Source organism: Caenorhabditis briggsae (assembly GCF_000004555.2).
Source record: "Caenorhabditis briggsae complete genome, chrIV, whole genome shotgun sequence".
NCBI lineage: Eukaryota > Metazoa > Nematoda > Chromadorea > Rhabditida > Rhabditidae > Caenorhabditis > Caenorhabditis briggsae.
In genome coordinates, this window is record NC_013487.2 from 8,134,008 (window position 1) to 8,149,611 (window position 15,604).

Genomic DNA, 15,604 nt, shown 5'->3' on the forward strand with positions numbered 1-15,604 from the left:
AGACCTCTCGTGACCCTGTTAGATGAGATGACCGAAATTGTGAGGAGGTTATGTGGATAGAAGAAGACGAGTCAGAAGCGGGGAGGATTGTAATATAAATAATTGATGAGCAGAGAGAAGGGGTTCTAATGGTCCAAAGAACCGAATGACAAGGCAAATAATGGTAATTTAGGTTAAGAGGCAAAGGTCCCATGGGGTGAGAAAGGATAAGATGAAAGAATTAAAAATGCAATGAGACTTTCTGGAAGTGAGCCCAATCGAAGTATGAATATCTGAACATTCTTGGAAAGGGCACAAGTTCTTCAACGACCGAAAAAAAAGTTGGACCGACAGTGAAAAATGGATGAAATTGATTCATTGGAGTGAAGGAGACCAGGAAAAGCTTCTAAAACTTTATGAGATCATTCTTCGGAATCAGAAGTGGAGGCAATAGAATCCAAAAACACATGCCAATGTTTCTTAGTGGGAACGGAACCACTTTTATAGATTGGACTTGATTGCTGGCAAAATTTTTGGAGGAAGCTAACAACCATTTTCAATTTTCCATAACTCAACTGGAGTCTCTATTCGAATTTCTTATATCTTGAGTAAAAGAAAAGCTGTTCCCATGAAAAAGTAAAAAGTCCAAAGACAACATCTTCCGGAAACAGATGACAACAGAACCAAATAAAGAAGAATGACGAGAAAATGGAGACGACAGCATTGTGGATTAGTTTCCGTTAACGTAAAATAATGGCATCTGACGTCTTCTTTTTGTCACTTTTCCTAGTTGAGTTAGACAGAAACCGCTATGTGAGGGAACTTTAGAAAGGTCCATCCATTAAAAAAAAAAAATAAGGGAAATATGATCTATGCTGTGGTGCGTTCACTACTTCAGGACTCTTTTGCTAACTCCACCAAACCCCACCAACAGCAAAAAATGTTGTTGTTACGGATTAGAGCGCTTGATCGGTGTGTTATGATGAATGGGGAAGTAAACGATGCCCTCAATTCGAAGATCATCGTTAGAGACACTATTAAATCATAAATGTTATTTCTAACCACAACTTGGCCTTATCAGTGACCTCAATAACACAAAAAAGGTATAAAACAAAACAAAACACATTTCATAAATGACATCGGTCAGCGGCGGAGCTTCTGAAACTGTAGCTCAGCTGGTATCAACGCGGTACCTCGAAAAATAGGTCGAGAAACTCTATGAATTCTAGAATTTCATATTTGACTAGCCTATCAAACTTTGAGAAAAGTCACGTATTCGAAAGACCTATTTGATACATTTTCAAGGAGACCCAAAAATCTAGAAGATGTGCCAATTCTTCTCAAAATAGAACCTCAGAAAAAGAAACACGACAACGAGAAATTTGCAAGCAGTTTTTCGGTCTCTGTCTCATTCGAGAGCAATGAGAAGACTTACGAGATCCAGAAAATATAATTATTGTCCAGATAAAAATGAAGATCAACCAAGAATTCCACCAATCCATTTCAAATGAAATGAGTTCAGATAGACCAAGTTCCAAGAGAACAATGTTTGGATTAAAGACTCCCAAATTTTGACTAATCCTTAAAAACTGGTTAGCTGGTTGGTTGGATGACTTGGAAAACTGGAAATCCACGACTTGAAATGTACAAGAATCTTCTAGACTATGGCAGTACTATAGGTCATTCCAAGAATAAAAATCTACGGGATCTAAATCGGGAACCTCATATAATCACATATTCGAATCGTTCTTTTTTCTTTTTTCCGAGAAATGGACCAGCATGCCAAAAAAAGCGCAGAGCTAGAAAAAAGGAACACTTTTCCAACCCAAACTCGTAAATATTTTGTTCTCAGTTCTTTTTTTGTCACCACTCTCTAACACAACAAGTTCCAAAAAGACGAAAGACGACACGAGTTACATTCTGGTTTGAGTAAATGTTTTTGGTCAACTGGAAGAGGAAAGAAATAAGAAAAAATTGGGAGAAATGGGGGAAAAAGAGTGGGTGGGGGTTCTGGTGGTTTTATGAAAAATGAAAACGAAAAACAAGGAAATTATGGTGACGGCAATCGTTGCTTTTTGGCTGTCTTTTGGGACCAACTCACCAATGCTTTGTCTTTTTTCTAGAAAAAAATAGACAAACGTTTCAGACATATCAGATTTGTGGGGCGAAAACTTCTGAAGCATGAAAGCACCAAAAATAACGATGAAGAAAATCTTTAGTCTCAAAGTGTATTTCTGTTAGCAGGTGTCGTTAGATTCGAAAACGGATGAATGACCTTCATGTTTTTAACTCGTTTTTGCCATGTCAAACCCACATGACACGAGAACTTACCAATCTGATTCATTGGAACACACACATAGAGGACGAACCAAGGAAGAGCAAAGTTTAACGCTTAAAAGAGAGAAGAAGATATGAGATGAGGTGAGATGCATGGTACGTGGGAAGAGCCAGACAACCAGTTAAGAAGCGCAAGATAGCCGCTTCAGAGAATCTATTTGTACAAATAAGGTACATAATTCTAGAGGATTTGGCTTTTCTGCACAGGGAGGAAGGATTGAGAGTCTTCGTTCTTTTTTTTTCGTGTTATTTGAAACATGCATTGATTTTATATTAAGTCCGAATCTATAAGCTTTACGACAAGTTTTTTGAATTCTCACATTTTCAAATACCGTAAAACATTTTTTTACGTTCAAATACTGTAAAACATTTTTTTACGTTCAAATACCGTAACACATTTAATAGAAGGGCCCTTACGCTGTCCAGTTTGAGCTAAATTATCTCAATTCCTGTAAAAAATATCAAAAATGTGTCAACTGACAAAACGTTTTTGATATTATGACAAACATTTTATCAGTTGACAAGATTTTTATATGTTTGACAGGTACTGTGAAAAATTAGCTCAAAGATAATAAGTTAGAGAGCCCTTCTATTACAGGTTTTACGGTACTAAATTTTTCATGAAAACTTCCAGTTTTACTTGCTTTATTGAAAAAAAAGATTGAACTCAGTTTTACAGCATGATACAGAAGATGGTGATGAGTAATGCCAAAAATACATGGAAGCCGAGAATAATTTTGATGAATCCTTGAGTTAGAATAAATGGGATCGAATGCAGTTTTTGAAGTTTTTTCATTTTTACATTTGTGGAGTAATTACAGGAAATGATATAATACAAAGTCGTGATGCTGATAATACAAAGTCGTGAAGTCGTGTTACAGTCGTGATGCTGAAACCTGAAAAATGAAAGTTTGTAAAAGTTAAGAATCTTTGTTTCCAAATACACTTTTTCTAATCAGTTGCTTCTGGAGTTGGCGCCACAGCAGTGTGCATCTCACCCTCATTGACGTCTTCATCATTGACCACATCGAAATCATCTGAACCACTTCCAGATTCATCACTTTCCGATCCTTCACTTCCAGATTCTTCTTCTGATGTTTCGAGTTCTTTCAGTTCATCGAAAGATGCCACAGATTCTCCAGAGCAGTCGGATGAGTCTGAGGATTCCGAAGAATCGGAACAGTCCGAATCGTCGTCAGAGTCTTCAGAGTCAATGTCCAGTTCTTCATTTTTCATAAGTGAGAAATAACGTCTCCAGTACTCAATATCATCGGTTCTCAGCCCATCAGGCATGGACGGTTGTGGATTCCATTGGCGAAAATATTGTTGATATAGCTGCCAAATAGGAGTACCATCCTCCATGTTTTGGTCTGTTTTCTTCGACTTCTCTTCAGATGATACCAACTTCATCTCGTAGTCTTTTCCCTCAAATGGAGTGGCTTGTCCTTTTGGTGGATTGATGGTTATCTCTGGTACATGAGTATCTTGTGACCAAACGTTGGAGTATGGCCGTACATGAGTATCTTGTGGCCAAATGTTTGTGTATGCCCTTTTGTTTCTGTTGGGCGAGTCGTTGGAGCTAAATTTCTCCATAAGTGTTGTATAGTCCATCTTCGAATCAGGGGATTTTTTCTGCATGAGCGCTGTGGCCGAATCAAGACGTGATGCCATTGAAGCCAACAAATTTGAGCGTAGTGTGCTAGGTACAGTTTTAGCACCTGACTGATTCAAGCTGCTTGGTCCTGTTCCTCTGTCAATCGTTAGCTTTTTCTCCATTATCGGGAGCAAACGGAGCGGTACAGTATCGACTCCTTTCACTGTGTATCGCTGTTTGATCATTCGAATCATAATATGATCAGCATGAATTCCTTTGGCTTCACAGCCCTGGCACAAATCGTAATCAGCGCAGACAGTGCACTTGAAACGGTGTCCGATGACCTTATTTTGGCATTCATCGCAAAAGACTCGAAAGTGAACTTCACTAGAATTATCAGGCTGCTTCTCTTTAGCATGATTCACAATGAAGCGATCTTGATTTCCATCGTATGCAGCTCCTCTATGGATTTCGAGTTTCTCACCATGACGACGTTCGTTTTCAAGCTTCAATTTTGTCATATCAGCTCGAAGAGAGTTGATTTCCTTCTGTTGTGCCTCAAAGAGTTCGCGAAGGGATAGTTGCTCCTCAGCAATCTGAAATGTTAAAGTTATTTGAGCGGTGGTTTGAACAGTTACCTCAGTATCTTTCAAAACTCTCCATCCTTTGTCAGCTTTGATTTTGTTATGACACTCATGGACCAGACGATCCAACTCGGCCAACTTCTCTCCTGTGGATACCTCAATAATGTCAACATTTAAACGAAGAGTCGATTGAAGATTGTATTCTTGTCCCATATGATTGTAGACTTGGTAGCCATTAACGACAATGGTCGATCCATCACGGTCCGCTGAAATCGAGACAGGTGGATTGGGATCTTAAACAGAAGCATACCGCAAGAAAACTCGATGTCATAAATCGGATAGTTGGTGTGTTGGACCAACTCCAGGAACTTTTGCCTCAATTGCTCATAAACACGACAGTGGCAGAGAAGATCCATGACCACTTTTGTGGTTTTCGTTTCGTTGAACATTTTCCAGCAAAAGTCCACTTTGACACGACATGTTTGATTATGATTTTGACACTGTGGTCTCATCATGATGGGGTTTGTTTCCAAGTTTCTGAAAGAATGTATTTCAGTGTGAACAAGAAGAGGAAGTGAAAAGAGAGAAACTGGAATAATAATCAAAGCAATTTAATAGATAACGAAGCGGATAGAAAACATGCATATTATGCCGAAAAGAAACTTTATTGATCAGGAGTGCTTTCCGCGCGGAAGAGATCGATAGGATGAAGGCGACGGAGGGAGAAGAGACATGCTGTCTCGTGGTGTGTCTCGAAGAGTGAAAGTTGCCAAGAGGGTGCATTGGTGGAGAGAGGAGTAGGAATATATAGATCAAGGGTACAAAGTCCATTTCATCCTCTTTAGTAATTACGTAATTTGGAGAAAAATAAGGTTTCTAATAGATGCTTCTTGAAATCTAGCTGAAACGTAGTTGAACAAGAGTTATGTATTATTCTGATACAAAACTCAAACCTTTGGGAGAGAAGAAGACGGTGACCGTGGCCGAAGGTCTCAAAACGACTACTACAGTAACCTACATCTTTTTTTCAGGATTTATTTCCTCGTCTTTCACTGCTTTTCGTCGTTTTTTTTTCTTATTTTCACCCAGAAAAGTATTACCATAGTCTGAAAAAAGGTCGAGAGCAAATATCTTGTTGAATTTTTTTGAAGGCGCAAGAGCGAACTACCGTATCTTTTTAGCTTATTTTGAATATTATTTTCGTATTTTCTAAATTTCTGGATGATTCTCATTGTTTTTTCAATTATTTTTATTATTCGGATTCCTTTTTCGCAATTACATCGTAAAAACGGCAAAAAGCGTCGAAAATAAGTAACGGTGAAATTTTTTATTGCATCAAAATGTGCAGAAATGCATGTAGATTGACTTAAAAATAAAGAAAAAATTCAAAAATTCCTTCATCGAGAAAAACGCATCGAAAAATACGCTGAAAGCCCTTAGGGACGAGGTTTTTTCTAAGCCGCCCGGCGAGTAAAAGCGCGCGAATTCAAACTTTTAAAATTTTTTCGCTCGTTTTCACTGTTTTTTTTTCAAATTTTCCGATGTATCTGGAAGATAAATTGACAAAAACCTAGAAAACTCTTGAAAAAACAAAAAAAAGTGAAAACGAGCGAAAAAATTTTAAAAGTTTGAATTCCCGCGCTTTTACTCGCCGGGCGGCCTAGAAAAAACCTCGTCCCTAAGGGCTTTCAGCGTATTTTTCGATGCGTTTTTCTCGATGAAGGAATTTTTTTGAATTTTTCTTTATTTTTAAGTCAATCTACATGAATTTCTGCACATTTTGATGCAATANANNATTTCACCGTACACCACCTTTAAAAAAAAATTAGCGACATATGATATGTCACATATCGACTTTTTTCTCAGACAGCAATTATAATTTATCCGGAAAATATAAAAATTTTTAGGTTACGGTAGTTGTCTTGGTGGGGCCACCGGTGTTTCTCTTCCTCAGCTCCGATGTTTGTACCAGAATAGTAGCTGAACAAGAGCGATTTGTGAGAGATTAAGAAGAATTTTAAAAACGTTACAGTGCAAATGAAATTTATTATTACACAAGTCTCCTGCCCGGTTGCATATGGAAAATATTGAAAGTAAAAATATAAGGGAGGAATGAATATCGATGCTTGTTTCCCCATTTCTCTCGGCCTGAATATACAAATACTCTTTCTCTCCTTCTCCACTGTTGCTTTTTCGTCTTCCATTCTCCTCTTCTTTCTCTATCTCTTCTTCACGTGTCTAAATATATGCGAAGGCGAGAGGAGACATGAATTGGTGAGAAGCAGAGGAAACGTAATAGAGAAAATCTTCAGAGACGCAGCGGTGAGCACAGGCTCTGCAAGACTATTGACTGTGGGTGTTGTGTATTGATGAAACAAATCGAAATTTTCAATGAAAAGAATTCATGTTCGGAAAGGCATTACGAAAAATATTGCATTACTGAATAAAAAGGCATACAATAACCCAAACAAAATGGTGGGCGAAATGGTGGAAAAAGAGTAATCGTTCAGAAGAGGGGGATGATGAAGAAAAAGGTTAATAAAGTGAATAAAAGCGAACGATTGGCTAATTAGGTCTAGTTCTGAAAGTTGCCAAGCGGTAGATCATAAAACCCACAGGGACGTGGCAACTGTCAATACTACCCTAACCTGAAGGTCAGTAAAGAAGGGTTTAGAATTTGAAAAAAAGCTTTCGTATTAATAGAAAATCAAAACCCAACCGTACTGATGGTCTTCAGGGGGCGGTGACCGTTTTCAGAGCGCATCAGACCAAAGGCGCTCACGATGGAGTTTAGCCCAGAGTCGTCACAAAGCTGCCCTTACTGGCGATCACCAAACGGTCCAATTTGAGAGAAGGTAGGAGGAAGATCAACAGTAAATATGCTGGAATCGGTGAACCAAACCCATTCATATTTCTCTTGATCTTCTAACTATTACTCCTTCTCTCAAATCGGACCCTTCTTATCCTCAGCAACCCGATGCTTGTAGCTCCTCGTCTCCATCCTTTTTCTCCAATGTCAACGTCGTGAAACTCTGAAAATTGCCATCTACTTTTGAGGTTTCTCCTTTTGAAACAAACCTCTGCGACAGTTGGATGAATTCCAATGAGACGATCGAAGTCAGCCTTCTTCGCTGCCAACTTCAGAGCAATTCCAAATCCTTGAGTGACTTCTCCTGCATTTGGAGTCAGAATATGAAAGCCGACGACTTTTTCTTCTTCGTTTCTCAAACAGATCAGTTTCAGATAGCAGTGATCTTTGTCCATTCGTTCGGGAATCGTGTACTCGAGTGGATTGAACACGTTGTGATAGATGATGATGTTTTCCTTTCCGTACTTCTTGATCGCATCTTCTTCGGCAAGGCCACAACATCCGTATTCGAGTGGAGTGAAGACAGTTGTTGGGATTTGTTCGTATTCTGTCTGAAAATTCAGAGTATACAATTGTTTCCAATTTTCTCGCTCAAAACTTACCAATTCATTGACTCCTTCAAAAATACGTCTCATCAAAACTCTTCCAGCTTGAATTGCGACTGGTGTCAATTCCGGAGTCCCCTCCAACACATCACCGATTGCATAAACCCATGGAATCGTCGTCGCCTGTTCACGTCTTCCAACAACCTTTTTGCTTTTTGCTCTCTCTACTCCAATGCTATCAAGTCCCACTTCATCCGTCACAGCTTCTCTTCCGATCGCATACAGAATCGTGTTGTATTCTTCCGATACTTCGGTCTCTTCACCAGTTTCTTCGTTCTTCTTCGGCCAAAATACGCGATATCTTCCCGCCTTCTCGTCGGTCTTTTCTTCGATTTGCTCGATTCTCGTCGGAACCCCAGATTCAAACTTGATACCATAGGCGATCATATGTTTGCGAATACGTTCTGCCATGTCTTGATCGAAACCACGGAGAAGAATCGAACGTACCATTACCTGAAAAGTATCAATTAAAAAAAAAATAGAAAGAGAAAAAGCATACAGTGACATCAAATCCTAGACCATGCAGAAATCCGGCACATTCCAGTGAAACGTACGATGCTCCAACGCAAAGTGTTTTTCCAGGAGAATACGGAAGTTGGAACAAATCGTCACTAGTGATCGTGTACTCTTTCACACCTGGATAATCTGGATACTTGGGGCGGAGACCAGTAGCAATTAAGAAGCGATCGGCAGTAAGTTTTTCGACTTTCTTCTTTTTATTGGTTGCAGAAATTTCGAATGGTCCGGTGAACTCTCCATAGGAATTGATATAAGTGACCGTCTTCTCTCTTAGCTGAACTCGATATCCCCAATTCAAAGAAGCGATATGGTCTTGTACAGAGTCACGCATATGTCCCCATTGATGTTCGATTTTTCCTTCTGGCAACTTCCATCCGAACTTTTTAGCGTCATCTAGAATCATATATTAATGCGTTTGAAAATTTTCTGAATACAACTTACGAATCGAGTGACCCAATAAACTTGCTTGATGCATCAACTTCTTTGGAATACATCCGACATTTACACAAGTTCCTCCGAGTCCCCAAGTTGTTCCTTGTGGTGAAGGCTTCACAAAATCCAGACAAGCAACTTTTTTACCGAGTCTTGCTGCTTCTTTGGCTGCTGCTAGACCACCCGATCCTCCTCCAATTACAATTAAATCGTACGTATGATCACGAAGCCACTCTTTCAAATAGTCTTGCTTCAACGCCTTCAGCTCCTTGAGTCCTCCAACTGCATTTCCTTTGATGTAGATTAGTGGCCAGGAATCGTGCAAAGTCAGATATTGGATTGCTTTTTTAGACGATGAGCTGACTTGGATTCTTTGAATTTCAGGAATTTCGAGAGGTTTTTCAGTCTCTGGTGGATCTTTCAAAGTTTTTAGAATAGACTCGATTTCCGAAATTTGCTTTTCCTCTTCTTCGTTGTTTCCAGAACAGAAAACTGCGAATTTAGCATCATTCGCCTGCTTCAACGCTTCCTTCAATGGAATTCCAGTGTCATCAACATTTCTTTCACCTGGTGGTGTTTTTGTTTCCGTCGGAGCACGACGCTTCGGCGGAGGCATTCCACTTGCCACTGCCCCCATAGGCGGGCTGTCACTTGTGGATTGATTAGCCGAAGCTGCTTCTGAAAAATCGAGATTTAAATATTTATAATTGTAAGCCTATAGTAAAGACAATGAAAGAGAAGACGAACTGATTATATCAGATTGCAAATTTTCAAGCTTCAGACGGTTTTGCACGAAAAATTGGTAGCGAAAAAGTGCCCAAAGCAAACATATCTGAACGAAAAATACTTGAAATTATTTCAATTTTGCGACTTTGATTTTGCGACTTCGACTGCGATTTTGCGAAGTACGGTTTTGCGAATTTAAAGGCGCATACTCAAAACTAAAAAATGTAGTCCGAAAATACAGCTGCGCCTTTAAGAAACCTTACGGTTTTGTAGTAATTGTAAGAAAAATTAGATGTTTCAATAATTTACTTTCCAAGACGCCTTTTTTGCTGATGAAATAAATGCTGATAAAATCAATCAGCAATCGGGCCGAAAAGCAAACAAACATCAGTTGACTTCGCGAATTTGTATTCAAAAATCATCAAAAACCCTCCGCTCTCACAACCGAGCATGGTTGCATTTTGTGACAAAAAAGGAAAAATTCAAGGAATTCCTTGATTTAATTTTCAAATAAAAACCTGATTTTCTCACACAGAAAGTATATTGAATTCATCAAAAAATAGTTCGAAAAATAGAAATCGATATTGCTCATGAAAGCTTACAATCAGACACAAACTACAAACTAACCATCTCCTCGCCTCGGATTCCGTTTGAAGCAACCGAATAAATCGGTCAGCGATTTCATTCCATCTGTAAATGATTCCTAAATTTAATAACATTGGAAAAACTAAACAAAAGATCAATAAATAAACAAATCAGAGACAACAGGTGACACATTGAACACAATATATGAAAAGGAGAAGGGAGAATGCGCAAACCGGATTCCTAGTCAAAGGAAGTTGAGGAAATTGAAGCCACTTACAAAGGTCTGAATCCCATGATGATGTTGCGAACATAGGTTTTTTATTAATATAATAATTAACAAATTTGTATTAGAAACACTTAGCAATAGCTTTTTAAAAGTAAATCCTATGTGCAAATGTAACTTGAGAACACCAAAGATAAAGCATTCATGTAACTTGTTTGCTCTTGACGATCAATAAACTGAAAAAAAGAATTCCTCATTTTCAACTATTGAGGAGGGTTTCTTGTGTTTGACGGGAACTAACAAGAAAATGGACAAAGAAACAAAGTTTAGTGGAGAGAACAAACCCATAAAAATACTGAGTCCTCAAGAATGCAAACAACTTTAGATGTCACACTACGACATCTGTTTCTGAGAAGTTTCTTGAATTGTTGACTTTAAAATCAATCAAAATTTATTTAGGTTTGGAAAATAAAGTTTTGAAAACATGGGTTAGCGACACTTGGTGGAGCTGTAGACCGATTTAAGAATCGGGAAGGATCCCCGTCCACAAATTCCAGTATAGTCGTCCCCATTCACAGAATTCAAAGCAAGTCCGCCGAGTTGTTCGCGTTGAATATAGCCGATCTGAGAAGAGAACATTAGTTTTTAGATTTTTTTTAACTTTTTACCTTGTAGCGGAAATCCTCAATAAGTGGAATATGAACAGTTCCATTGGCATGACTAGTGGATCCAGTCAGAATTTCATAGTTTTGCTGATAAACTGCTTTGTTTCCAACGGCCACACAAGTTTCTCCTTGAGTCATTTTAATCTTTTCGCCCTCCTTTTTTCCTTCTTGCCATCCAAATGGAGACAGTTCTAAAACCAACTTTTCTGGCTTCAATCCGAAATTCTTCCAAAGTTTCACAAATTTTTCTGTTGACGGGAAATCTGGGTTAGAAGTGTTAAAGAAGAATGGAAGATCCACTTGATTCTTATCAGTCATTCGAATGGATACGTGAGAGAGACGATTGAGCAATGAGATACTGTAGTAGCTTGAAGGAGTTCTTGTGAATGGGGAAAATCTGAAAATTAGAAGTTGGAGGATCGACTGTGACTCTGAATTTTACCTTGCAGAAAGAGTTCTATTACATCCATTTGATGCCTTGGTGTTCTCGAACTTCTTGACCAATTTTTTCACAAAATTGCTGAAGAAGATCTGAAAATTGGAAGTTATTAAGTAACTTCCAAATAGTGGGACCTACATGATTTCCTCTGCGAATCGCCTTTTCACAATCCAACTGGACTCCAGAGAACTTGTACTTTTCCATGACACTCATCACATTGTTGATAGCAGAAGTCATGTTATCTCAAACAAATATAATGAAACCAAACCTCGAGAGAAAAAATGTATTACCTCCAAGAATATGGTTGAGATGCTTCTCGGAATCTCCACAGGAAAGAGATAGAACCATTCCACATTTCAGCATCTTTGGGCGCATAGTAGTCTGTAATGTTTGGATAGCTTTTTTACAGATATCGATATTTTTTGCTCACCAAGTTTCTCAGAACCTGCTCCTGTTGTGAATCCTTAAAAGTGATGTTTCCACCCAGCGAGAGTTTGGCTTGCTCCACAACCACTTCAGTGCATCTCTCGTATGGAACGATATCGGTTTTGAAAAGAGCTGAACCATATGGTACATATCCCAATAGATTCCATCTTCACTTACGCATATTCTTTTTCAAATCGAAGCTGCAACTGACAACAAAATCGTGTTGAGCACACTTCTTGAAGTCGTGTTGTTTCAAACACTTCTGGCAGACTTGAGCACGGGAGAGAGAATCCAGAAGAGGGAATGAGGTACGGTTGTTGCAAACAGCACTTGGATCATCCTGATGAATATTGTGAAGAGCCAATCCGCCAACACCTTTCATGGAAGCCCAAACTGCTTTAATATGAGAGCTCAGAGTGTTTTCATAAGCCACCATTTGATCGTATCGTCTGAAATTTGAAAGGCTGAAATCTGAAAGGTCATCGATTAATCTAACCTTAAGTAAGGAACGTCAGCTACATCAACCCAATGAGTGATTCCTGTGCCTGTCTCTAGACTCTCACAAACCTCTTGCTGGCTATGAATATCAGACTTCTTCGATCGCAACATTGAAACGAAGACTGGTTGACCGAATGGAGCTAAAGCTGAGCTTCGCATATCAGCGAGAGATTGCATTGAGAGAGTAGATGCAGTGAGGGAGAGAACAATTTTAGAGCGAGATACTTTCTTCTCAGCCCAATGGTTGAAAAGGGATTCCCATGTCATTTTTGGATCTTTCATTGATGACGTGGCACGGAGTGGAGATGAGTGTCCGGTGAATGGAAGAGATTCTGAGTGAAGACGATGCGAGTGAAGGACGATAAGAGAGACGGTTCTGAATTAAGAGTTGTTTGCGATTCAATAGAGAAAGAACCCACTGATTCAGATGCTCATAATCATAGAAATCCGAAAAACTGCTCTGTGGAGTAGCTGCCACAACGAGCTCGAATTTCTTTTCGACATCTATCGTAACGATATCATCAATCAACGCTTTCAGATTCTTTTTATCAAAATCACTGGCCATTTGTTCCAAAGTCCACGAGATTTCGAGTCCATCAGCAGTAGACGCATACATAGATTTTACAAGCTCCTCAGCAACTTCCTTGCGACGGAAATCATTACCGAGAAGGAACTGCCAGACTCCAGTGACCTGTTTTGAACCAAGAGAAAGAATAAGCTGAAAATCTATTGTATATTTTATTCAAATGGTTCTAATCTAACTTTTGGAGCAATCTCAACAATTTTTGTTCTCCATTGATCAATTTTCTTAACCAAGCTCTCTGCTTTTTCAGCAACGACCACATTGTTCTTCAAGTCCAAATCAAAATAGTGAACTACGATGTGGCTACAGTAATCCGATCTCAAATTGTCAATTGGGAAGGTCTCTTCGACTTGTTCTGGATCCAAGTAACAGAGTCTTGTACATTTCGCTGGATTGGCTGGAATTGTGTTACGAATCAGTTGCATGGCTAGGCGATGAGCTGGAAGAGGATCGGTTCCACAGTCACCACGTGGATCGTCTGTTAGGGCATCAGAGATTCCGAATCCAGCGAACTTCTGTCCGAGGATCCATTTAATCTGAAATATACTTTTGAGTAGTTTCAATGATAAAGTCGTGTACCTTCTCTCCCATGGCTTTCATTAATGGCAGATTGACATTCATCCACATTTGTCTATAAACAGTGATCTCATTCATTGTTTTCCAATCGTATATCACTGCTCCTCTGGCTTTGCATGCATCTTGATAAGCTACTCGTTTACCAGCTTCCACAGCATAAATTCCATGAGAGATTCTCAATGGATCTTGTGATTCTTTGATCTCGAACTTCCATCCTCCTGCTGTCAGTCCAACTACAATACGAGCTGGAAGAATTCCTTCCTTGACGAGCCTGAAATGAAAAATGAAATTCGGGAAGAGAAAATTCAACTAACTCATCAACAGTTCCTTGAATCGTTTCCTCAAATGGAATTGATGTGTTCGAGAAAAGTGGGTTGATTTGAGTGATTCTAGTTGGCTCTTCGTTAGACTGAAAAAAATATTTGTTTTAAAAAGTTACTGAAAACCCTCACTGGAAGTTCTCCCATATCCAAGAAGATGTGTTCCACCAATGGATTGATCTCTTGGAGTCTTTTAACGGCTCCATAGCCGAAAACACGCCTTCCAGATAATCCAAACACCAACATCATTGATTTTTCTTCAGACATTGCTTCCAAGAATGCAGTGGAAGAACGGTATTCCAAATGGATTCCATCGAACATAACAAGAACTCCGTCGAATCTTCTGAAAGTGTATATTCCCATCGCCATCTACAGTATCCGAATTTTCAACTCACTTGCTCTTCACATGCTTCATGAGAGCATTTGCAGTTTTCGTGGCAACAACTGAGTCTTCGAACGGCGCGGTCCTTACAAGACGAATGAGAAATTTGGCATTCGGATGATACTCTCTCATTCTCAAAAATGTCCGGATGTTGTCCATATCGTATCCAGAATCTACATCCGTAACACTGTATTGAGGATACGGTGGATAGTCTTTGTCAATTGAAACTCTTCCATAGACGAGGTGAGTACATGTAGTGATGTTCTCAAGAAGGTTTGGGGAGAGGCGTTGCTTCTGAAGATTATATTTATTTTTTAGTAGCTGAAAGCATACTTGTAATCCGGGCCTTTGCCGGGCCTTCGCGGGCCCTGCCATAACTTTTTTCAGAATCAATTTTTTTGAACCAACTCAATCAGATATGATAGAGCTCCACGAGTACTACAAAACGGTATTATTTGGAATACTGTATTTTGTCTATGAACAGAGTTACGGAGCAAAAGGGACAAAAAAACAAGCCCGGCCCGGCCCGGCCCGGCCCTGCCGGGCCCTGCGAGAAAAGCCACTTTATGATCTGTAACTTTGTTCATAGATAAGATACAATATTTCAAATAATACCGTTTTGTAGTACTCGTGGAGCTCTATCATACCTGATTTAGTTGGTTTGAAAATATCGATTCTGAAAGAAATTATGGCAGGGCCCGCGAAGGACCGGCAAAGGCCCGGATTACAAGTATGGCTGAAAATAATGTTCACCACTGGTGGGTCAATGAAACAATAGTGTACTGGTCCATTATCCTCTACTAGTTGTCCGAGAATCCCTACAACAAGTAGGGAAAGAGAGAAGAGGATTCGAAATTCCATCCCTGAAAATTGAGAAAATGTTAGACAATGAAAAGATAAGGAAAACTAAGGAATCTTCTCGGATCCTTTCTTTTTATACTTGACTTTTTTCCTCTGATCGGTGAGAGCCGAAAGCGGCAGATAAGAAGGCGGAGATTGGCTTTCCTACCACATTGAACTTTTTTTTGGTTGATTGATGTGATTCTTTTGATAGAGCAAGATGATGGAAACCAAAAACAAGAAACTTCTCTGCAGAATAAAAAAGTTTGGCGGAGGAAAGAATCCATTGGCTCACATGATTTTTTTGTTCGAGGGTTGATGAATTTGATCTTGATACGATTGATAGAAGGAAATATCAGAAGTTTTGGGAAACTTCACATTTTAAATATAGAGTTTGAAGGGCATGAAAAAAACTGAATCGT

The 15,604-nt window shown here is 39.2% G+C and overlaps 3 protein-coding genes across 3 annotated transcripts; all 3 read right to left on the reverse strand.

Annotated features, from left to right (window-relative positions):
• Nucleotides 1-3,267: 3,267 nt before the first annotated feature.
• On the reverse strand, nucleotides 3,268-5,006 carry CBG05748 (the record flags this gene model as incomplete). Its single annotated transcript, XM_045235572.1, has 2 exons — nucleotides 3,268-4,760; nucleotides 4,805-5,006. The coding sequence occupies 2 exons, from the start codon at nucleotides 5,004-5,006 to the stop codon at nucleotides 3,268-3,270; spliced, it is 1,695 nt and encodes a 564-aa protein (XP_045093160.1).
• A 2,454-nt stretch (nucleotides 5,007-7,460) lies between these two features.
• On the reverse strand, nucleotides 7,461-10,330 carry Cbr-trxr-1 (the record flags this gene model as incomplete). Its single annotated transcript, XM_002633019.1, has 6 exons — nucleotides 7,461-7,526; nucleotides 7,573-7,914; nucleotides 7,966-8,421; nucleotides 8,468-8,880; nucleotides 8,929-9,597; nucleotides 10,273-10,330. 6 exons carry the CDS (start codon nucleotides 10,328-10,330, stop codon nucleotides 7,461-7,463), a joined length of 2,004 nt encoding a protein of 667 aa, XP_002633065.1.
• A 612-nt stretch (nucleotides 10,331-10,942) lies between these two features.
• CBG05746 lies at nucleotides 10,943-15,203 on the reverse strand (the record flags this gene model as incomplete). The annotated part of the gene is given in 15 exon segments (XM_045235574.1): nucleotides 10,943-11,077; nucleotides 11,122-11,515; nucleotides 11,561-11,649; nucleotides 11,696-11,799; nucleotides 11,848-11,938; nucleotides 11,988-12,115; nucleotides 12,161-12,432; nucleotides 12,480-12,857; nucleotides 12,901-13,199; nucleotides 13,244-13,648; nucleotides 13,680-13,901; nucleotides 13,912-14,049; nucleotides 14,093-14,303; nucleotides 14,356-14,636; nucleotides 15,096-15,203. 15 exon segments carry the CDS (start codon nucleotides 15,201-15,203, stop codon nucleotides 10,943-10,945), a joined length of 3,255 nt encoding a protein of 1,084 aa, XP_045093161.1.
• Between the last annotated feature and the right edge of the window lie 401 nt (nucleotides 15,204-15,604).